Raw genomic sequence first — 25711 nt, 5'->3', positions numbered from 1 at the left:
TATATTGGAAGTAATCTAGACAATTTCCTGGCTAGTAGAGAAATCTGTATACTTGTCTTTCATTCCACCTTTACTTGGATGCCTCCAGCAATAGAGAGCTCAATATTCCACCCTTTCCATTTTTAATAGGTTCCAACATTAAAAGTTCTCATATTTTCTGGCTTTCCCATTATTTAAAGGTAGATTTATATCTCTTTTTCAACTTTCACAGCCACACAGCCCCTCTAAACTGGCCTTAAAACACCCAGTCTTTTAGTCATTCTAAATGTAATATTGTTACCGGTATTGCTAATGTGCCTCCAAGATTTAAATGATCTCTCTACATATAAACTGACAAGCTCAGAATATAGTGAACCTTTTACTCCTTTTTTGGTTCAAGCATTTTAGAGTTGAAATAATTCTAAATGCCTTGGTCACCTTAAGTGGTTAGTTCATATTAAACCTTTGTGTCCACAGGGTATGTCTCATCATTATTATTCTATGGTCTTACAGCTAAAACTGAGGGGTGGTGATATGTGGGGAAGCAGGTAAGTAGGCAAGCCTAAGTAAATTTATATCATATTTTTTGAGATTAAGCACAGTGACTGAATGATTTTTACTTTAATTTATCAAAATTTAAGTATCAGCTTAGAACATCCTCCAGGCCCAAAGACAAAAGTGTAGTTTCAAGCTTACAGGAGACCAAACAATTCCATACTCATTCAAATAAAATTATTGACATTGTACTTCATGTGAACACTATATTAATATATTATTTTTATGCCACTTGAAACATGGATGTTTCCTGGCAGATTGGTTACAAAAACATCAGATTATACTAAGCATTTCATGACTTCTTGGAAAATGCTGATTTCCTTCATTTAAATCCTGAATACTTGTTTTATACAAATAGGTTCCATTCAGCTGAAATAATTTAAAAGTTATTCGAAATACTCAAGAACTGAGCTTTTAAATTTTTAGGAAAATTCAAAAAGTCTCAAATCACCACCCTATAACCAATGATCAACATTTATTCACTCTAAAAGAGAAAAAAAAATACTTTGTAGCACCATATATATAACATATATGCACTTTTGAAAAATGATAGGATAATTTAGTCTTTATTTCTTATTAACAATTATATTCAAAAGTTTTCAGGAGGATTAGGAAATATGTGATATACTTTTAAGTAAAACTATGTATTGTTGAACTCACAAAGCAAAAGATTTGTAAAAATGTATAGAAGGGAGGAAAAGTACTTTTCATATATGTTGACTATCTTTTTTAAAGAATTACAGATATAGCAGTAGTAAAAAGAAATTTTAGAATTCAATAAATGTTTAGAAATTTATGAATGAATTAAAGAGTTAAATATTTTGAATTTTGAAACTTTTCATTAATGAAAAATAGAAATCTAAAATAATGACAGCAACAATAATAATTATAGTGTTTACAAAGGCTTTGGAATTTTCAATATTCCTGTGTCTCTGCTTGAAGCACATAAAATTAAAATGATGTAGTCACAATTTGTTTCTTAACTGTTTTATATTCAGTAATTTTTAATGAAGCAACTAAATTAGGCATAACTTAGTGCAGCTTTAATGCAGTTATGATGAATCTATTTTACTTGATTAAAAATGATAAAACCAGGGAGCCTTAAATATTATCTTAAAAGATTAACTACTGTGTCAATTACAAATCTAGGGGAAAGGTATTTATAAGGGAATAACTATTCTGAAGAGTAACTTCCTTTTGTTCATTTCATTTAATTAAAGACTCGATCAACTTTCATTCTTAATACTAAAACTTTCCTAAATTACACATTGGCTTGCAAGTGGAAGGGCATACAGCAGAGCTAAGTCAATTTAACACCAGTGAAGATTCAGCAAGTAAGCCATTTTTTTATTTAATCGAGAGAAAAAAAATTACTTGGCAGTGTAAAGTTATCTAATTACTTAATTAATTGCCAATTTTACATTGCATTTTGTGTTACATGACATAATATGAATACATACTAGTAAAAATCAAATTATTTTGGTACCTAAAGGATGATCAGGCCAGCTCTACCAACAGGTATGCTCATGAGTAGACACTTCAATGCCTTAAGACTGAGTTGAGTGGATGAGACAAATTTTTTTACCTCTCTGTCTTTTAAGGTGACCAATTAACCAAAATATTTACGAGTTCCTTACTGTGGAAAGTAGATGTGATCATCTGTATGATATGTTTATTTTGTTCAAAGAGAGAGAAACTTTCAAAGGAACAGTTTTGATATGCACATTAGATTTTTATCAAAATACAAGTAAATGGTCACAGACAATAATTTTTACCTAAGGAATATAAATAACTTAAGTTTAATTGCCCATCTCCTCTAAATTAGTAAATGTCCTCTCTAAGCAACTAGAATTAACAGTCCCTCTCTCTTAAAGCTGTGCACCTTTATTAAATTAACAGCACCACGCAATCATACATTCTGGCCTCTGCCCTTTAGCTTGCATCACTAAGGTAGCCACATTGCCAGTTGGGGCTGTTATTTTTGAGTTGTGTAGCCCAACGCCAGGAGAGTCTCCAAATGATAATAAAAATCAATTTCTTTGACGAAAGCATTAAAAATTTTAAAATAATGTTTAAAAACACATCTCAGTGTTTCGTTTTTGTTTGTTTTTTCTGTTTGGAAGCAGGAAGCACCTGAAAGATGGTTTTAAAGGAAGTGGACTCCTATTTGCATGGGACTGCATTTTAGTTGAGCTCAAAGTGATGGAAGTTAATTTGCATTATTCTGCCACTAGAACTGAAGCGTCCTGCCCAGGGAAATTCCCGCCAGACATAAGGAGTTCAAGGAAAAGGGACTCTGCAGAGCGCTGCCATAAATTCAAAACTATCTGGGGCCCACAGGCTTTGCCAGAGAGAGAAGCAACGCGGGACCCGAAGAGCCCGCGTCTCTCGCCTCCGAAGGACAGCTTAGTGTCTTCTCCCTCCCCCTGGAATCGGAAGTGAATGTCACCTGCTCATCTGCCGGATTCTCGCTGTTGGCCCTTCTCCTCCGCACATTTAGAACAGTCTCTAATACCCAGTTCCAGCCCCGGCCGCCTTCAGTTCCAGTGTCCCTAACACCCGCCCCTTGCCTCCAATCCGGTCCCCTCTGCCGTGGTCCCAGCCCCTCCAAGCTCTGCCGGGCGCTGATTGGTGGTGAGGCTGACAGGAGGCGGGGCCTGGAAGTCCCGGCCAAACCCGCCCCCGCGTATAAGCCCCTTCTCGGCTTTCTCTCTCCATCTCTCTCCTCTCTTTCTCTCTCGCTCCCTTCCTCCCTGTAACCGCACAGTGAAAATTCACATTGTGGATCCGCTAACAGGCACAGATGTCATGTGAAAACGCACATGCTCTGCCATCCACACCGCCTTTCTTTTCTGTTTCCTCTTTTTTTCCTTGCTCCTTCTCCCTCTTCTTTGTAACTAACAAAACCACCACCAACTCCTCCTCCTGCTGCTGCCCTTCCTCCTCTTCAGTCCAAGTGATCACAAAAGAAATCTTCTGAGCCGGAGGCGGTGGCATTTTAAAAAAGCAAGCACATTGGAGAGAAAGAAAAAAGAAAAACAAAAGCAAAACAAAACCCAGGCATCAGCCAGCCAGCACATTTTTTTCACCCTTCCTAAAAACAAACAAACAAACCAAACAACCATCAAAACAGTCACCACCACCGTCGTCAAAACTGTTAGCATAGCAGCGGCGGCAAACGTCACCCTCCGGCCACGGCGTCCGCCTAAAGGGATGGTTTTCTCAGCGGAGCAGCTCTTCGCCGACCACCTTCTTCACTCGTGCTGAGCGGGATTTTTGGGCTCTCCGGGGTTCCGGCTGGGAGCAGCTTCATGACTACGCGGAGCGGGAGAGCGGCCACACCATGCGAGGTAAGCGAGCCCGCAGGCACCGAGGCTCCGAGGGTCGGGCTAACTCCAGCCAGATGGGGAGAATGGGGGAGGGGAGCGCACCAGCCAAAGGGGAAAGAGGTTGGCGGGGCGCAGTTCCCGACTTCGTGTTCACAGGTCGGCTACAAATGGTCTGGGCGTAGAAAGTTGTGGGGAGGTGTTGATGCCTCTCGGGAGTTCTGAAGGGACGCGGGAGGGCGCTTTTTTGGAGAGAAGCAACGCTAGTTGCTTCTTACCAATCGACTTACACTGAACCTTTTTGCGTGCCACTCTCGCGTGCGAAAGCGGACGCGGGATAGAGGGAGAAGCAAGAGAGGGATGCCCAGAGCACTGTCGTTGCCAGCTGGGGTTGGGCGTGCGGGGCGCACCTGCGGACGGAGGCGCGGGAGCGCGAGGGCACACACGCTGTCCAGGTTTCAAAGCCCACGAGCACTCTGGCTGGTTAACGCGCCCCTTCATGGGAATGGTAGCCAAAGGGGAGGTGTAGCGGGGCAGGACGCCCTGTGCGGGTCTCTCGCTCTAGCGCTGCCTCCTGACTAGGTCCGTATACCCGACCCCGCGCAGACCAGGGACAAGCGCCACTCTGAAAAAGTTATGCGGAGAAAGTTCCAGAGGATAAGAGAATCCGCGCTGCTCGCGATAGGGAAGATTCTTTTTTCAAAGGATCTCTGCAGTAGGTGGTGCTGTATGATTCCCTTGGGTCAGGACCTCAGGTGGTGACGGTGGCCGCCCGCAGGACCCCTGGGCGAGCAGGCTGCTGCCAGGCGGCGCTTGAGAAACAGGGGCGAGACACCTGCTCCTGCTGCACTTTGGGCTTCTCGAGCGGCTGGCCGGGCCGGCTTTAGGGAGCCACTTTGTTCGTCTTCTCCCCTGTGGTGCTGGGACCTTCGGGTTTCCTGCGCGTTGTTCCCGGACCCGCTCTACCCCACTTTCTGCTTGGCCACAACTTCACTCTTTTCTTGGAGAGCGGGCCGGGTGCCCGCGTGTGGTAGGGATGTGTGCAAGCTTCTGGGAGCCCGCTCCCACCCCCATCCCACCCCCAGTTTTTCTTCTTGGCCACTCTGCCGTTCTTTGTGGGGGAAGGGGAGTCTCCTCTACCCTTCGCATGTTTCTCGGAGTCCAGGCAACAGAAAGTTGGAAACCGCCAGCTCCAGACCCTCGGATATCTCTGACCCCGCCACAGGTGGATTGGCAGGAAGATCTTGGGAGAGCTGAGCTCTAAACACACTCATCGCTTTCCACCCGGCTGTGTTCGCCTGCCACCCAAACTCCCGATACCTCTCTAGGAGAGCCCCGAAGGTGCAGTGTGCCTGCTCCTCCCGCTCCGCTGCGGTGAACCCCAAGCCTGGACGCTTAGGGCAGAGACTGGGTTAGTGGGCTGAGCCCTGGGATGTGGCAGAAAAGGAAAGGAGGAGGAGGAACCGAGAGGCTGTACAGAAAGGTGGGTGGGAGGGAGGTAGCTGAAGATAAAGAACAGGTACGTCCTGGTGGGATGGTCTTGACTAACCCAGCGCACTGGGAGTGGGGCCCCCGGCGAGCGCGAGCTGGTTCCAGTTTAGTGTCCCATTTGGGGGTTTGGTCACATGTTCCACTGTCCAAATTGTTTCAGGATACTAGCGTGTGTGTGTGTGTGTGTGTGTGTGTGTGTGTGTGTATGTGTGTGTTTCTTTTTCTGTCCCATCTCACAACCATCCGCTCTCTTTTAGATTTCTTCTCCTGGGGTCTGGGGCTGCTAGTTGGTCCCTCATTACTTCTCCCCTTCCAACACTCCAATGGCTGAGTTCTTACGTTTTAAAGGTTTGAAACCACGCACCACCTCAGCTTGGCCTTTGGACCTGGGACATAAAAGCCGCTTACTCTCTCCTTAAACTGTAAAAATAAGAAGAGTTCGAGGCAAGAGTGGATGTAGCTTGATCGCGCTGCTCCTGAAGGAGCAGTTTGCCAACAACAGTTTGGGTTTGCCACATTGCTCGCTTTGGGGACTCAAACATTTTGAAAGGTTTAAATATAGGCGCTCGCCTCAAACCAGTCTAAGCCCATACCTGCGTTCTAGAGGGCGCCACTCTCACCAGGCTGCCCAGGACCGCTTACAAATTCTATTTTAAGGAGGCCTGGTGGGACGCGCTGGAGAAAAAGCAAGTTTAAAAAGTGGCGAGGTCTTTCTCTCGCTCTCTCGGTCTCTCCTTTCTTGACCCCTCTCTCTCTTTTGCCATCGCTTGGCATTTCCTACAGACCTTGACCTCCTGCGACATCAGGGGTTGTTCTTTAAGGATGGATTGAGAAAAGAGCCAGACTACTCAGACATCTTGTAGGAGGGAGTCAGGGATTGAACTTGAGTGTGAACTTGAGAAGTGAGAGCGGAAACGAATCTGCTTTCTCTTGTGCCTGGGATGCTAAGCAGCCTGTATTGGAAGGAGGAGGTCGGTTTTTGAGTTCAGCTTTACAGTGTGCCTACTCCATTTCCCATACCCCCCCCCCACACACACACACACACACTTACACATACTCCCCATCCCCAGTCAGTACCTTGGCTTGGGCTCCACGCTTTGCAGTTTGCCAACTATCTTAAGTCGGGGCGTCGAATACTTGATCCAGGAATGAGTGGTTACCCTTGGGACCAATCCAATAAATTCACCCCTTACCTCTACCCCGCCCCCTCCAGGTCTAGGATAATTAAGAGACTATCCAGAGGGAAGCTCTGGGGTAAGAAAGGGGTTAATCTTTGAGGTCATTGTCCTGCTCCACAGCGAAACTGAGTCTCGGTGGAGCGCGGTAGGTTACTGTGGGCTGGCCTGGGGCGGAGGAGGTTTTATTTGGTGGCTCACAAAGCATTTCACCCTTTGTCTGCTAAAGGTACCGCGTCAGTTCTAGAAACGCTTTTTCGGAGATTGCATTATTGAGGGGAATAACTTCTGAAGGCGGAAGGAAGGACTTGTAATTGGGTCCCTCAGTAGGTGAGAAACGAGTGAGCCGAGGTGTGGGTTTCAAGATTCCTTCCTGAGAGTCCTGTCAGCTGTTTATTACTCAAGGGCACAGATGTGGTCGGATTTTCAGCCCTGCCTCTGCAGAAAACCCTGCTTCCAAAAACCGGCATAAGTGTCGCAATCAATAGGTGATTGTGGCACCGCGGATTAGAAATGTGGTTTTATACTTGCTGTAAGCAAGGATGGGACTTGACTTTTCTAAAGCCCAGTTTTCGTCTATTATTTTCAAGTAGTTAATTTGTATTAATTGCTAACTTTAGAAAAAAAGGCTGCTTTGCTTTCAGAGGTATGATAAGCCCTCGGAAGTCTGGCCAGGCCTTTAGATCTCCTAAACAAGTTCTTGATCTTAACTTCCTGCACAAATTTCACTTAAATATTACTAACAAACGTTCCTCCTCCCACAATTAAAAAGAAAAAAGAAAAAAACATTGCTGGAAGGACATCTCCGTCAGTAGTCCATTAATAATTGTTCATTTAGTAATCATCACAAAGCTGTCGTTATCCCCCCAAAAAGTAAACATTCAAACACTTTGAAGAAAAATCCTAAAGCTATTTCTCAAATATTGTTGAAAAACTATATAGTCACAAAACCAAAATATTTTCTTAGGTGGTTACATCTTGGGATGCTCTGCTCCCTCTTCCCCCAACATCCTGGGTCAATTTGTAACAAGTACATGTTGTTACATATTGCTATGTACTTGTTGCAGAAGTGCTTGATATCTTTGGGCTTCTGAAATACATATTAGAACTACTAAGGCTTTTTAGGTTCCTGTATTTTCAGAAAATCAGAAATTGGGAAACCAGGATGGAAATAGAAAACAAAAAATTTTGAGCAGCCGGCCTCGTAAACATGAAAGATAAACATTAAAACTCCTTTGTTAGCATTCATTTAAAACTTAGAAGTCTTGGATCTTCCATCAGCATCGGTATAGGTTTTGTTCATTAAATAATCTTTAGAAAATGGTTGCTTGCAACATTATTAAAGTGGTTTGCATAAAGTTTTACTTTAACATGAATAACACTATTATACTCTTAATCTATAAAGAATGTTAACATTTATTTATTTTGGTAACAATTTGTTAAATACTAAAGTATTAATTGCCTTAAAAGCAATTATTCAGGGTGTACTTGCATACATTGTATTTTAAATTGAAGTGTTTCAGAGTCATGAGACCTGAAACAGAGCTTTTACAGCACCAAAAAAAATATAAAGTTTCGGTGTCAATCTTCATGAAAATGACACTGGAACTATATAATAATACCTACTATTTTTCTAAAAGCATTTACGAATTTGTCATCAGATTTTAAAATGATTCATTGAGGGAAGTTTATCTAGATAAAATATAAGTAAAACTTTTTTTCAGCTATTATTTCACATTTTATAAACTTGTATCCACTTTTAGGAATGTCATGTGGCCTATGTAGTGTCTATACTTTTACTACAATGGTCCTAAAAATAAGTGTTACTCACAACACATTAAATCGATTTTTTCACTGTAACGAATATTATACCTTTAATTTAAAGTACATTTTATAGCAGTCAATTAATTCAAAGTTAAAAATTATTCTAGTAAGTTATTAAATTTTAAAAGTCTGCATATATGGGTCTGCTGATGTTCTAGAAATTTGTAAATAAAGTGAAGTTTAAAATTGTGAACAATAATATCAGTGCCACTGTACACTGGTGAAATCCAAGACTTATAAATAATTATATAAAGAAGTAGGAGAAAGAATGCCAAAGTTAAGACCATCAAATTCTAGACAAATTGAAACAAGTCAAAGGTTATAAGCATGTATGCTATTAGTGCAAAAGTTATTAGTTATTGAGGTGACTTAAAATACATATCTTTTATCATTCCAGTATTATGAAGAGAATTTCTTAAGTCTAAATCACCTCTGTATTTATCTCATAAAGACAAAGAAACACAAAGGCTTTAAATTATATTGCCATTAACTTAATGTAATTGATATTAATAAATTATTTTATTGTGATGTTAAAATACACAGAAAAGTATTATGAATGGACAATGTTCATAATAATTAATATAGAGTTTTTTAATTCTAGATATAGTTTTACTATTCCATCTACTCTTATCTAAAAGATAGAAATTAAGTAGATGAATAAGTCTTTTGTAATGTAATGAATGATGACCTTTCATAAAATGAGCTCTCTACACATAAAGTATTATTCCTGTAATATTGTAATCATCTTCCAATTACAGCTTCTTGCAAATATTTAATCTTACTTTGAATAGAATCTCTGACTTAACAGAATCTCTAGCAGATAATAGCAGTCTTTGGAGGCGTCTGTTGATACACACTGATACACAATATGTATATGTATGTGCCTATAACCACCCACTCAGACAAGAAGAATGAATATTTGAGAGAGAAAATCATTCTTATCTTTGCTTTCACAATCCAGACTTTCAAATTCAAACATATTTAGAGAAACAAGAAACTTTCCAGAGCATTCATACATGTTGTACTTGAGTCGAATAAAAAAGAAACTGTTAATAGCATCTATTTATAAATGATCTACACAAAACTCCATTATACTTCCTAATGATAATTAGAGGGAAAAGGAATCAAAGAATTCAGGTCTGCCAAATAAATAAAATATTCCCTCTCAAATTAAGCAACAAATTTATAGATAACAAGGCTTATGCCATGAATTTGAAGGATGTCTCCTTTGTAGCAAAAGACAAAGGGAGCATAGAGGAATAAATATTGATTGAACTAATCATCTGATGAATAGAAATGAGATTTACCAGTGCACCAATATAATAGGCTATGTTAACTAGTTCTTTCATAGCGCATATGCTGCCCTTTCAACCCCTGACCCCATCCATTCATTTCTTAATGAGGGAAACCACAGGTGTTATAACGGCATTTACAGTGAATCAAGCTAAATATAATAACCATGTGGTTAACTAATGGCATTGGGGGGATGAAAGGAAATATTGTAATCAGAGTGTCGCAAAATTATTATGCATTGCAAACCATTTAGAATTTTGGCTTGCTCTGTTCACCTTTAAAATATACCTATGAGGACATTAGTATTTCAGGTCCTAAATGTGTTGTCTCCTTAATAAGCACAGTTTTATTAATGCTTATCTGAAGTGTTAAAAATGCTATTCAACATACATTTTACCTACATTGTTTAATACTTTGCATAGTAAACATTTAAAACATTTTAAAATGACACAGAAGATATAATATTTTAGACTTAAGATTGCACGTATTTTTCTTGGTTAGTGATTATTTTATAAATATTGGAAATAGAATATAACATAATTATAAAGGTATAATATACGATAAATTTTGTTTTAAAATTAAATTGAGATATTCTTGACTTAAGCATATCTTTCCAAAGGTCAAATGAATGTGTCACCTTTTGCCAAAACCTGAAGCTAAAAACTTGTTCAAAACATGCTCTTATAAAAGAATGAAAGTAATTTGCTTTGACTTAATTGTGTTTACCTCTGCATAGTGAATATTTTAACTGGCTGGGTATGCTGACTTTGTAAATTACTTTACTAGACAGGGTGTTCGTTGATGTCATTTTGTGTGTGATTAGTTATCATATCATGTGGTCATGGGTTATATTTCTCTAATTCACAGAAATCACAGGCATAAGCAAAGAAAGAGCAAATCAATCTGGTTGTTTACTAAATTGTGTTTTTTGTTACTAGCCTTCTTATTACTTTGTACTCATATGAATCCAACATCCTGGCACTGTGGTTCATATGAAAGATTTGGGATGCTTAAAGGAAACTGTTACATAGATTTTTATCTCATAGTAAAGTTTTTTCTTAATGAATATTACAGTGTCATTTTTAAGTCACATTTAAAAATTTTTCTATATATGTCCAATTAAGCATCCTCTTTTTTACATGAATTTCATTAGGATTATGTTGTTATCATGTGACAATAGTAGATATACAATATTTTAATTTTAAATTAGAAGTACAAAAGTACTCTCTGAATTGGGGCACAAAATTATCCTCAAAAAGGAAACATCAAAAGCTTTTTTAAATGGCCTTGGCATTTATAAGCATTACTTGGCATGAAAGAAATGAGTACTAATGGCTGCGAAAAAAAAAATGCAAAATATTATTTTATTTTAGTTTTCTTACTCATTTATAAAAATATTTTCATATGAATTTCTCTCCTTCCTATGGAACCAAATTTGATTTTCCTGTTCTATAAATTTTGTCAAACTCATTGATCAACTCATTTCTAGGAGATTAAATTAAGATAATACTCTTGAAAATGAAAATAAGATTATCTTCACAAATGTTTCTATTTTGTTTTAATTTTAAAAGAACAGACTCAAAGATTTGATTTTTTACAGATATATATATGTGATATATATATAGATATATATATCAAAATAGAAATCATTTATTAATTAATGATTTATTGAGCATCTACTCAAAGCCAGGCACAGAACTGGGCCCTAAAGATGTTTAGGTTGATAAAGCATTGTCAACTGGTGAGGCTATAATAGCTATGATCAAAGCAAAAGCAGAACAAAATACAGTGGGACGCTATTAGAATGTCAGGACAGCTCTCACAGGGGAAGTGATATCTGGTATGGGCCTCTAAAGATGAGTAGAAGTCCATCTTTTGGTTAATTTGTTCATCATAAATAATGTTTATTAAATTATTATTTGTTGTATTCCCTAGTTGCTTTTTACAGTCGGTACTATGTGAAATTTAGTTTATTAACATAGAACCATTCTAAAAAGAACATATTCTGATGTAGAACAAGCAGTAGTATTATTTTCAAATAAAACTTTTATTTGTAAAATAATTTTCAAGTGACAATTCTTAAAAAAAAAACACTCTAAGGTAATTTTTAAATTACAAAAAGAAAATATACTGAAAGAAACAAATATCGGTGTGAGGAAAAGTGTAACTGTAAAAATTTTAAAGTATCACCAGGAAAAAAAATGGGAAAATACAATATCTTTATATATTTGTTTTTATAAGAGAAATTCTTATTTTTGTAAAATGAGGAAATGGCTGATATATATTGAGTTTTATGTTCTTTAACAGTTAAGATATTATCTGAAAATAGTGATATCTGCTCTAGAGAATATCTTAGATTACCAGGTATCAGGGAGAATAACATTAATTGAAGTAGTGGGATATATCAGCAGTGTCTGAGGACCACAGTAATATTCTTTAAACTTTTACATTTCAAGAACTTGGATATGAGATTGAACTCTGAAAATTAAACTATAAAATTCACACATAATGGTCTTTCAGACTTTGGAGCTATTCTCTCTCTTAAGCATATTTAAAGAAGGAAAATTCCTGAACTCATAGACATTAAAAAAGAAAAAAGAAAAAAAAACGTGACTCTGAGAAGCAACTAATGACTGTCAGGCTGAAAAAATATCCACTACAATTCACAATTAGGCTCTTCATTTTGAAGTGACAATTTGGCGTTCCGGTCTTGTACTTTAGATCTTGTGAGCTTAGTTAACTTGAATCCTCATACTAAGGCTGAATCCACTTTAAAACACTGGTGAGATCAGGTTTCTGAGCCTACAAAGCTGAAAACCAGGCCCTGGGCTGCGGAGAATTCACGAAAGTAAATGTCACCATTTGAGATATCCAGGCAGCCAAACTGTCACTCTTGGTCATAACCCTCTGCATTTCCATGAACCTCATCTTCAAATAGCTACATAGTAAGCAAGACCACAGAGTCATGGGTTTTCAGTCTTGAAAATTAGATATAATTTTTTAAATGCTGATTAGAATTTATTAGACTAAGGAATGGTGCTTTTCCACTGTAACGCATCCTGATAATGAAATGGCTATTATATTTGATCTGTTTGTTTATTGGCACTGGAAGAATTTAAGAAATGGATGAATGACGCCATTTCTTGGGGCTTTTCTAAAAAGGTGAAAGATTAGAAGAGAGGGCACGCAAAGGCCCCTCTAACTTTTAGAAACTTTGATTGAACAGTTATTTAATAAGGCACCCGGTTTTCAAGATACTCCCTTCCTCACCTCTTATTGCAATTTCTCTGGTGCTCATATATTATATGACAATGAACATACATGCCCATTTTGTGTTATATGTGCTATTCTAGGTGTAAATGTAGACTGAACCTTTGTAGAACAGTAGTTTTACTTGAAGTGCTATATGTAATACGAGTCTAGATTTTCACTTTAGCTTTTATGGAAATTTGTCTACTACTTAGTAAACATTATCCACTACTTTGATCATTCATTAAAAAGACCTTTTAAAGGCAGTCATTAAATAGGATCAGAATGTGTTGTCACCTGTAATTAATTCTGAGAATACACAATTCAGACAATAGTAGTATTTTATTTGTATAGTAAAAATTATTAAAACTAGTTATTTATCAAACTACATTTAAATTATGATTAGTTTCACCTTGTCCAGGGCATGGTTCTCAACAATGCTTCATGTTGGTTCTGTGACACTGGATTAGCGTGTTCTAAGTTTCCCAAATAGAAGTTTCATCATATAGCTTGAGACAGAATGAACGCTCAAGTCAAATTTTACTATCCAGCACCTGCTGGCTTCTAAATTCCAGAATCTAATAACACAGAAAGTTAAAGAACGTAAACATGTTGAGTTTCTAATGAATAATTGGTATCATTATCATTGTCGGTCAAATACTGAAATTATTATACAGAACAATTCCTACTAATTTGTACATAAGTTGTGCCTGGCACGTAGCGAAGGAATTAAACACTTTTTTATTTAAAAAAGAAAAGAACTCTTGTTCCTAATTTTCACTGTTTTTGAATATGAACAAATGCCAGAGTCTGGTGGAATCGAATAACATTTGTTCAGGAAAATCATTGTATCGTTAAGGTGCTTTGTTTCTTGGCAATAATTTATTTGTTTGTTTGTTTGTTTGTTTACGAAAACAAAATATTTTAGATAAATTTATTTAAAAATTTTTAGGATCCTAACCTATTCATCAGTTTGCTCTAAAATTAAATATAAAACAAACAGATCAATATTCTGGGTGGGGTTTTTTTTGTTTGTTTTTTCTTTTTTTAATGCTGAGCACCTTTTCAATGGCTTAATTCTAAGCACTTTCACCCTTGGACATAAATTTTCATTCTTGTGATTTAAAAAAATTAAGAACCAAAGGAACAGGACTTTTAGAATATCTTTTCAAGGGCAGCTCAGAAATATTAATAAGAATGCTAATAAGGTGGCATTAATACCCTTCCAGTTACTTTTTTTATTTTGTTTTGTTTACTAATATTATTAAAGGTCAGTCTAACACCCACGTCACAATAAATTAAAATTTATTTTATTGGTTATAAAAAGTATTCTTTGGTAATGAAATAAGTTGATTCTTTCTACAGCAATGCCACCCTGAACAAGCCTGATCCTGTCTGATCTCGGAAGCTAAGCAGGGTTGGACCTGGTTAGTACCTGGATGGGAGACCACCTAGGAAGACCAGGTGCTATAGGTGTAAAAACTAAAAAAAAATAAGAGATTGTAAGCTGACAAGGTCCTTGCAATTTGTGAGGTCAACCAAGGGTTGCCTTGCCTAAAAAAGAAAAAAAATAATAATAAGTTGATTCTGAATTCTTTTCTACCGAAATTTCATTAATGATTTTGGAAAGGTTATCTAATATGATTGACATGAGTGTTGATTTAGAGTCAAAGATAGACTTTCTTTTATCATATAATACAATGATCAAAAAGTAAAATAAAATAGATGACAACAGTATAGGTGACAACCCTAATAGTGGATCAAGTTTAAATGTGATTCAATAAATCTTAATTATTGAGTACTTACACTGTTTAAGAAGTGATGTCCTTCCAAGATAAAAGTCTCAAGCTGGGTTTTCTTATAAAACTCCTAAAGAATTTCTTATATACTTTTTGTTCAATTTGAATTTCTAAATGAGAAAAACAGATGACTTCTCCAGAATTATTTAAGAGAGATTGAGACCAGAATTTGACTTCAATCAAGAGCTTCCGACTCTGAGTCCAAGTCCATTTTCATTGCTCTTTGCTTTCTCTCTTAGGCTATACTATTTTTTGCCACCCCTGCACCCATGGCAAACATCCCTAATCAATCGTACTATTAATACTTATTAAATCTTGATGCAACCTCCACTACCATTTAACCACTGGCCCTCAAGATAAAACTTTTTACCAAAAAGTTTCATGAATGTTTTGATCATATAAAGAATAGATAATATTACAATAAAACTATTTTTATTCAACCACATGATCCTCTTGAGCAAACCATAGTTTTCCATAGTTCTCACTCCTAAAATAATGATAATGACATTTACCAATTTCAGAAAAAATTAAAGTAAGTATTATGGAAAAATCTACAGATTCCAAATAGAAACTTTCCAGTAAAAATAATAACAAAGTCAAAGAATATATAGTAAAAATTTTTGTTACCGTAATCATTCCCTCGAAGTATCTGAAATTTAATTTCATAAACTCAAATAGGCCTTCTCTTACGGAGATTTCAAGTTTCTAGTAAAACCACATATTATGGATGTTTCCTCCACTAAGATTCTAACCCAGCTGCATCTATTTTAAGGAAGGGAACAATTTTATGGGCAGTAGCTATAAAGACTGTTGATGTCTAAATATGACATCCCTCTTCATTCAACAACCAACATGCACTTGCCTAATAATTTATAGTGTTAATCCACTCATTTGTCCCTCAGCTTGTCAGTTCTCTCTTCTGGATTTTATGTTTGTCAAGAGGAGGGTTATCTATCTTTGGCTATAAGCATTTCAAGCAAAGGAATGAATAAAATAGCATAGGATACCATCATTTACCTACCTGGGTTTAATTAATTTTGTCTGATTGACTGGAATTGAAAGTCTCATCAGCATATTATTTTATCAAAGGCCTATTATCATCCTATCCAATCCTGTTTTGTACAGCATAAAATATTTTCCTACGGAAAGAACCTTGACAACATTAAAAAGGTGCTGATGTCTAATTGTGCCTAGTAATATAAAGAAAATCCAATTAGATTTGACATTAATTCTAAATAAATGCAGCGTTCTGCTTCTCCTTAACAATATTGTAATTTAATGTATTTTGCATTTTGGCCGAAATGTAATATTTCTTATGCAAAGCTATCATTTATATAGTTAAATTTTATGCTTTCAAATTAAGTCCATTCACATTTCTTTAAAAGCACTTTTATTAGTCCACTGTTACTGATTTTGTAGACCTCTTTAGTGTACTCTGTCCTATACAGATATAGCTCAAAACACCAACCCTACTCCATCATTCATTCTCCAGGACTCAAATTGACCTTATTATATAATGGTCCTGACTCCCACAACTCAAATGAATTTGACCACAGATACTATTAGAAAGAAAATGGACTGCATCAGAATCTGCATTGTCTTCATCTTATATTTAGTTATTTAGTATATTTAATAATACTACATTGGAAAAATTGTAGGCTTATCTCAGGTGATTCTGTTTTATCTCATGTAAAATATGTAAAATACCTTCTTTGCTTGCTTTTTTATAAATAGCCATATATTTCTTCATACTCATTAATTGTCAGTCTTTGTACTGTGGCTGATCCTAAGGAAAATTTCAAAAATATTTTAAAAAGAAACTATGTAAACCTGGGTGAAGCTGACAAATGCAGTTTCATCTCTTGTAAAATTAATAATAATATCTTGCCTATGTTTAGTCCTTTATAATTCTCAACAAACTTTTGTAGACATTATCTGGGTGATCCATGCAGCAGTCTTGTGAGATATGCAGGATAGGTAAGAATAAGAATGTGCCCTGGATAGCTAAATCAAAAGAAACCCCAAGATGCAGTTTTAACACCTTAAAAAATATTCCCCAAACAAAAACATAAACTATTGTTTTATAAAAAGGAAATACGAATAGTTAATAAACAATTGGAAAGAAAGAGCTCAATTTCACTTATTAAAGAATTAAAACACTAGTAGCATCTTCACTTGTCAAATTACAACATGTTGTGATGAATTGAACACCCTCATATTCTACAGTAGCCATTATATCAGTACAATTATTGAGCCTACACTCTTAAAAATGACCATGCTCTTTGGCCCAGTAATTCACCTTCTGAGAATCTTTCCAAAGGAAATAAAGTAACAAAAGACTTTATACCTAAAGTCTTATGCCTAAAGACATTATGATATTTTCAACAATATAAGAGCAATTTCGTCGTAATGCTCTTTATGGCACACTTTCACTCAGTATGTACTCATTATTTTACCGGTATGTATTCAATATACATCACTAGTATTAAGTGTTTATATGAACCTGACAGTGTTTTTGGTTCTAGGGATAAATCACTGAGCAAGAAAATCATCATCATCACTAAACCTAAAGACTAATAAAAAAATTGGAAAAAAATTTATATACTGTATGATCTAAAGTATATAAAATGCATGAAAAAATTTGAAAAAAAACATAAAAATGTTAAAAATCACCTCAGGATATTAAGATATCAGGTAATTATTTTCTCATTCATTACCATTTCTGTACTTTCAAACTTTCCCACACATTCTCTGTAGATTAGTACTATGTCAAAGTGAATGCTCACTCTGGCATTGTGATAAATCTGTCCTTTACCTATGACTCATTGTATTTTAGCTCATCCATTTTCCTGAGGTCATCTAGTATGATAATAGGGTTAAGGTTGAAAGTGTAATGGTTCATTGAGAAAATTAACTTATTTAATATTTGCACAACTATTTACTCATTCATTACCAAACATTTAATCAGGGACCTATTATTTACTAGGCATTACCCTACGTATTGAAGATATAGGGTAAATAGGATGCAGTCTCATCCTCTAAAGAGCTTAGAGTTTCATCTTCTTGAAAGCCATATGCTATAATTCACAATAAATACTGGAAATAGCAATAATAATATGCAGTTTAAAAAACTTTCTCCATCATTGAGAAAACAAGGGTTCTGCCTTAATAATTTCTTATTAACAGTAGGTTAATATTGTTCTTTTTGTCTCTGAAAGCACATATTTATTTGAGAAATTACTTCGGATGTTGAAGGAAAAATAAAGATAGGATATTCATATAGAAAAATTAATCACCTTACCTTCATTTTACCTTCTTCAAATTAGCCCATATCTATCCTTGACTGCACTTCGAGGCTTTGCAATTCTAGAGATGTTAAAGAATGCCAACAGAGACACACTCAGGTCTGAAAATATAAGAAGCTGGAGGATAATTGATTCCTGTTGATGAGGTTGTGGGAAATTTTTAAATATTCTATGCTCTAAAGTAGATGAAGAATTTCAGTTTTCCCTTAAGGCTGTTGGAAACTCATTGGTATTTAGTAGGGCAGGATTCGAGTATGACGTTCATTGCTAAGGCAGTCTTTGTTCATGGGTACTCATACCCCCAGGGCAGTTTAAAACAGGTCACTTTGACATATTTGGCAATGTCAAGAGCCATTCTGCATTGTCACAACTGAGAAGGTACCACAGGCATCCAGTAGGTAAAAGTCAGGAACACCGCTAAACATTCTACAAGGTACAGCACAGTCCTCCAAAACAGACTCGTTCTGCCCCTAAATGCCCATAGTGCTAACAGTAAGAAACACAGCCCTAGAGAAGTATATAAAGTCTTTCTAAAAGGAATCACATTACAGATCTTCAGTTTTCCTACGTATCTCTGAGAAACCTGGTTCCTCTTTTCCACCTCTTCTTTCACAATAACCCTACTTCCACATCACTCTCACTCATTTTAAATGTTTTTATTATGTACATGGTCCTCAAGATGGAAAAATTTCCACTGCACTAAAACAACAGAATAATTTGAAATATTGATTTTGATGCTGAGAAAGTGAATGATTCTAATGAATGGGCAAAACATTCTTTTGCAAGTCAGGTAGTTTCCATGTCTTTACCGTCAACAAAATTGAAGAAAGGTCTAATCAAATTGTCAGTTATAAACCATTAAAAATAGTTTCCATGTTAGAATGCTGTGTGATTTGAGGCATATATTTCAGGAGTTTAAAGAAGTGAGTTAAATTGCTATGGCAAAATTAGTTTCACTTCCATCTACATATTTATATGAACACATTTTCCAACACTTACATTTCCACAAACAAAAATAGGAACAGAAGTGATGCTAAACTCCTTTATAGTCTATTAGTAAATAGACAAGCATAGGTACCAGAATTGTTTGGAAGAGGAAAAAAAGCCCCATCTGGCTTATTATGAGATGAATTTCCTTTAAATATTTATTTTTATGTTTAGTAAACATAAAATTTGTAATATATTTGTGTAATTCTTATTAATTGTCATTTAGTGAAAATGATAACAAATCAGTCCAGAAGAAATGTTAATACTCAGAACTCATATTCACAGAGAGAAAAAAATGTTACATTTAAATATAAATACCTATTTTTGTTGAAGAGAAGTATAACCAGGTGATTAATAAAAGACTTTTAAATATGAAAATTTTGACATTAAAATAAAATTCTATGGGAGGAAAAAATGGAAGTACAAATTTAAGGAGAAAATATATATTGTAAAATTCATGTTACAGAAGAGCTTATTTATGATTTTCTTTTAAAATGTATGATATGATATCAAAACATTTTGAGATTTAGATTTTATTAACATATTGAAAGAACAATTCATCAGTTTTATTTTAAAATATAAAATCTAAAATGTCTCAGAAATCACATCCTTTACAGTGATATAGTATGTACTATATAATCAGCTTTTTTACAGTAGTTCTAGATTGAAGGGGAATGCTCTAGGACCCATGATTCCTAGTTTATGGTAGTGTGTCATGTTTTTTCAGGTTCATATTAACCTGGTATCATAATCACTTAGGAATTGCATTAGATCGAATACCTAGGCAACAACCATTTCAAACTCTAAGAAGAATGAAGAGTGGTAACTTGTTATCTTTTAACTTTCCTTAGGTGACCAGGCACAATCATATCTGAGAGGCTTTGGATACTAGCCAACCATTCGTTTCACCCAGGTTTCTAAAGTGCCAGTTCTCTGTAGAAGTTCTAGATGACCACCAACCTCAAATCAGCAGCTATGAGATGGAAACAATATCCTTCTAAAAAAAGAGGTACTTTTTTAGGCCAGGGGTCTGCAAACTTTTTCTTTAAAGTCCCAGATAGTAATATTTTAGACTTTATGGTCCATATGGTCTGTTGCCACCACTCAACTCTGGCACTGGAACACAAAAGCAGCCATAGTCAATATGTAAAATCATGGCTGTGTTCTAATAAAACTTTATTTACAAAAACAGGTGGTAGGCTAAATTTTGGTGGGCAGTTGTTTGGTGACCTCAACACTGGACTGTCAAGTCCCTTAGAACAGGATCCATTTCTTACTGAACTTAGTATTTGCATCACCTAGGACAGCATCCAATATTCAATAAATGTTGAATAGATGAGTGAAAGTATTCAAGCCAGAGAGGATAATAGTATATGAAAAATATGCTGAAATACAATGCACTATAGAAGAGAATAAAAAAAGAATTATAAACCTCATAAAGCATGGCTATTAGCCAAGGAGATCTATTTCTAGAAGTACCAGGCAGCTTGGCCACAATTAATAGAATGAGTCTGTAGTACATTATTTATACACATTCTCATACTGAATCATCAATTAATATTCAAGTATAACTTTTTATATGTTTATCTTCTCTATAGTTTGGACTTGAAGCAAGACATCTTTTAATCCTCATCTCTAAATTCTCCCTTACTCATATGTAATCGGTCATTGAAACTTCAAATTAATTATGGATAAGGAAAGGTAACTTAAAAAATGGACAATTAACTAACTGCTCAACAAATATTTGGTGTGTCCAGTGTTCTAAGCATTATGTAGTTGTTGGAGGAGATCCAATGAAGAAAATTTATTCATTAAAAAAGTAAATACCATATAGCACTTATTATATGTCATGTTCAGCTCTAATTCCTAATAAATGTTAACTCAGTTAATCCTCACAGCAAACTTGTGTAAAATAGTGTTTATTATTAGGTTCATTTAATACATGAAGAAACTGAGATATGGAAAGGTTAAGTAACTTGGCGAAAGTCACACATCTGGTAAATGGCAAAACTGGAATTCAGATCCAAGCAGGCCACCTTCTGAGTCTGTGTTTCTTAACCATTGCAAGATGCCATCACTTTTCTTAAGTCAACCTCTGAAGTTTCAAAAGGACAGATGTGAATTGTTGACTATGAATATAACACAATATGGCATTGCCAGAGGACCCCTGTAACATATGAGTTAAGAAGTGAGAAGGTCAATGTTACAGCGATAGGACAAATTTTGTGGAAAATCACTTGAACTAAATCTTAAAATTGTGTAGAATTTTATTAGCAAAGAATCACAAGAAGCTTTTCAGGTGGAAAGACAGATTGAATGGAAGCATGGGGACAGACTTATAATTTGTATGTGTATACCATCCCAAATGAAATAAAGAGTAAGAGGAGAAACTAACATTTATTCTGTGCTTCCTATGTGTCATATATTGCATTAGATCCTTGACCTCCTAGGGGGCTATTTACAATTCCAGGCATTAAAGCGGGACTGTCAGTTCTAATCCAGCTTCTACTACTTACTGTGTGGCTTTGGGCAAGTAACTCAACTTCTCTGAGCCTCAAATTTTTTATAAAATTAAGATAGATACCTGCATCATAGGGTCATTGTAAGAGTTACATTACATAGGATAACATTAGAAAGGGCTTACATAGTCTCCTGATATTTAGTCCTCATCAAGTGCTTTATTATCATTCTTGAATTTTTGTTGCACACACACAAAAAAATGTGAAGTGTTGTCTCTATATTTCAAGTGAGAAAGCTAAGGCTCAAATAGTCTCCAACCAATGTCTAAAATATATGTATAATTTTATAAGTACAACAGGCTTCCCAGAGAATTAGTTTTCATTGGGAGAGATTTGGTTAGACATAGGCAAGAATTAAGAGATGCTGAAATGTCAAGCTAAGATAAATTTAGAATGTTGAGGATTTAGTATTTAAACTTTTGAAAACTCAAAATATATGACTATTCTTATTTAAAATTTGCTCCTTAACAATTTAGGGGTCATTGGATAAAAAGAGGAGTCAAGCCAAAAGCAGAGAGGAAGTCTGGAGATTTGGTCTGGCATTTGCCAACGTCACCAGGTTTAGGTGTTATTTCCGATGCCCCCTTAAACCTGTCTCATAGTAAATGTCCTCACTCTCACCTAGCAAGTCTCAATATACCTGTCAACTTGATTTCAAAACATTGATTAAGTATAGCATTGCATCCAGTTATAGGGAAGAAACTCATGATAGTTATGATAGTTTGGTGGGTTTTTTTCTTATATTTATTTACATTTGTTTAGCACAATTTGGTTGAAAAAACATAAACACAACATTTACCAGACATAAATTGCAATGTTCCCCCACATACCATCTCACTGAATATTATTATACCCATAGCATTTTTTTCATATTATAGAGGGTTGATCTGTTCTTTGGGAGAATGTTTCATGAAGGTGCCCACCACTTTTTAAATGGGAGCTATCTAATGTTTTATTTTATTATACTGTACACACAACTTCAAAGATCCCTTCAAGTATCTAAAATAGTTGAATCTTTCCTTTTCTTCCTACTAAAAATTATGATTTCCATTAGAAAAACTTCAATAATTTTATCTGAATTTCCTTTTAAATACACACCTGCAAAATGTATGTATGAACTTTAAAAGAAAATAAAACTTAAATTCTCCATTATTTCATCTTAAAACAAATAAATGCTTGTTTTTATTTTATTTTTAGGATTTCTGTTTGGAGGGGAGTCATAATTCCAATGGCATTTTCTGCCATGATAAAAGGTACTGACATCAAGAGATCTAAATTGTGAAACTTATGTAACTTGTACTATACTCAGCCCAGCATCTTACGGTCTAATTAAATACAAACCAAGTCAGTTGGCAGAAAAATAGTGTTATGGTGCAGATATTAGCACCTTGTTAGCAGTCCAAAACCTGCTTTCTCAGGCAGAACCTATTTCTGAATGCAAAGTTTTATATAGATAAAAGCTGTAATGTTTTAAAGGCATTTGATGAACTTATGTTTGAATCCAGAAAACATTTTTTTCACCAACTTTTTTTTAATCACATGGGGCCACTTTATGGCAATTATGTATCTTTCTCATCTATTTTTCCATAAAGAAAACTAAAACACACACACATCACATTATTGACATTTTTAATTTAAAAAGAAGAGCTATTTCAGTACTCTTAAAAACAATAGACATTTTCCAAAAGCATTATTTCACCTTTTTCGGGTTCAATTTCTAGAAAAAGTAAAGAAATTTATTTTTAAATGCCACTACATGATAACTGCTCATGTGAAGTATGTTATAAATGTGTCACATAAATGTGTTTTAAGATTCGTGTTCCCCTAGCATTGATCTGTATTTCTTCTTGATCATCATCATAGCTAATTCTTATTGATCACTTAATATATGCTAAGCACTGTTTTGAGTACTTTATATTAATTACTCCCATTAATAATCAGAATAAATTCTTAAAATTTGTAGTAATTTTTATCCTCATTTCACAGATGAGAAAAATGAAGCATAGAGAGGTTAAGTAACTTGTTCAAGATCACCCAGCTAGCACTGGGAGGAGCCGGGATTTGAATCTAGGTTTTTAACAGCTGTGCTGTCCCCGTTTCCCATTACTTATGGCCAGAGGATGCTGCAAACTGATTTCATCCTCTTGATCTATCTTGTCTGTCTTAGAGGCCCTTCCTGGCGTGTACACCTTCAGATACCTCCTTGACTCTAGGCAGTTCAAAGCCAGGTGAATGGTCTGGGGAAGTGATCTGGTTCACCTTCCTCATTAAGCCATGCACAATATTGAAGCATCCCTTCTTGGTCCCATTAATGAAACATCGCGAATGAGAGGCTGATAATTCAAAATCACTCGAAAGCATGTTTTTCTGTTATAAATGTGCATTTTAAAAAAATTGCCACCAATGACCATACACTGACTGCACCTGACTCTGAGGCAATCTGTCTTAATTTGAGAATGGGTGGCTTACACCCAAGTGCAAGCAGTATCCAACACAATGATAATTTGCTGTCTCACAAAAGACAGACTGTCTTCTGGGGATTCAGTGGAAAGAGTTCTAGATTTTAAGTCAAGAGGCATTTCGCTGACCTTATCTGACTATGTACCCTTGGCAAGTCACCTCTGTGGCCCCACCTCCTCATCTCTAAAATAAGATTGTCTCAGGGTCCCTCCAGCTTTCAGAGCCCATGAGTTCATGCCTTTAAGGATACTACTTTGACACATTGTTACCGGGGTTGTTTCTCAGTTGTTTTAGTCATTGAAGAAACAGAGACTTATATTATAGATTAGGTAACTAGTCCAAAAACAAATAGGTGTAAGGTACGTACAGTGGAAATTCATGCGATTCCAAAATCCTGAACTGGGTTGTCCTTTGTGATTCTAAGATCCAATAGGTGTGTTCCCTACAACATGCCTGGTCTCCAATTTACTAGAATTATAGTGAATTTCTACATAGTCCTGTAATCTTACAATACACCAAAAATACAATATTCATTAGAACTCTAGGTTCACAAATATCAAAAAGAAGTGTCTGATTGTTCTTGAATTCTATCGGGCAAATCACTGAGAAATTTAGGCTATCATTTACACTCCAGTAAATTAGTTTTCTGAATCCTTTCCCAAGAACACAGTTTTCCAGAGACATAAGCAGAGACCTCAAGGGACTGAAAACTTGAAAGATCTTTCCACCTCCTCGAGACAGAGTTGAGATAAGGCGAGCACCGAAAGGCTGTGCTGATTTAAGATAAATACCGCACCTACGGCACAGTTTCGCTGAAGGCTGGTGGTAGTGTGTGTGCGCGCGCGCGGGAGCACGGGGGACGCATTTAGAGAAGTCAGGGTGAGTAGCTTGTGTGGGTGATAGGGGAATTCGATGAAGGGAGATACTTTAGCCTTTTCTTCAAGTACATTTTCCTCCTGAGTACATTTACTTCCATCACAATGGAGTAGTAGAGATCCTTGCTTATTGGTGCGGAACCCTTGAGACCTAATTTAGCTTTTATAGGAAATTCAAAAAGAGACCGGCACGAGAGCAAGAGAACAGAACAAAGATATGAGTTTGTACGGGGAATATTGATACTTCTGGAGTGCCTCTGTAACTCTTTTAAAAGAAATTTTCTAAGTAAATGCTGACATAGACTTTTCGGTTAGTGGAAGAAGGTCTGAGCTCCTCACGAGGGACAATGCACTGCCCGAATCATCTTTACAATTCCCGGCAGTCTGTTATCTCTGCAGCTCGGGTTCATTCGTTTTTGTGCTGTGAAGGTCAACAAACATTTTGGAAAAAAATAAATTTTCCCTTTTTTAATTTCTTAAGTGTGCCCTCACAAGGATGCCTAGAAATAGGAAAGTTACATAAATGCAAATTTAAAACATGGCCTGACAAGCTGTGCCTGTTGGTCCCGTTGATCATTTTTTATTCACATTTCACAGCAATTTCTAAGAACTTCACCACATCCTTTGTTAACTACATATCAATTAAAATACCTCTGAGAGGCAGGTACAATAACGCAGTATTTGTTATCCTTCTCCAACAGCGAAAGGCCCACTTTTTACTAACTGCTAACGCACAGCACATAGAGACATTGAAAGAGGGAGGGGGGGGGCGTGGAAAAAGCCTGCTCTTAAGGATTTCACAGAAGAGGAAGAAAGACATTTTTTTTTTCCAGTGCTGTAGGGGAAAAAAATAATCAGAGGCTTAACCAGGCAA

At 36.1% G+C, this 25711-nt stretch overlaps 1 protein-coding gene and 1 pseudogene across 1 annotated transcript in view; both read left to right on the top strand.

Moving 5' to 3' along the window:
• The first annotated feature begins 3252 nt into the window (after positions 1–3252).
• Positions 3253–25711, top strand: part of RORB (RAR related orphan receptor B) — a 186125-nt gene continuing 163666 nt past the window's right edge. Inside the window, exon 1 of the mRNA XM_011377907.2 lies at positions 3253–3884. Coding sequence (XP_011376209.1) covers positions 3878–3884 — 7 coding nt within the window. The 5' untranslated portion in view covers positions 3253–3877. The remainder of the gene's footprint in view (positions 3885–25711) is intronic.
• On the top strand, positions 14250–14368 carry LOC111730627 (annotated as a pseudogene).

Source organism: Pteropus vampyrus, unplaced genomic scaffold (genome assembly GCF_000151845.1).
Source record: "Pteropus vampyrus isolate Shadow unplaced genomic scaffold, Pvam_2.0 Scaffold324, whole genome shotgun sequence".
NCBI classification, from domain to species: Eukaryota; Metazoa; Chordata; class Mammalia; order Chiroptera; family Pteropodidae; genus Pteropus; species Pteropus vampyrus.
The sequence above is the reverse complement of the archived record's forward strand: the minus strand, read 5'-3'. Positions and strand labels throughout refer to the sequence as shown.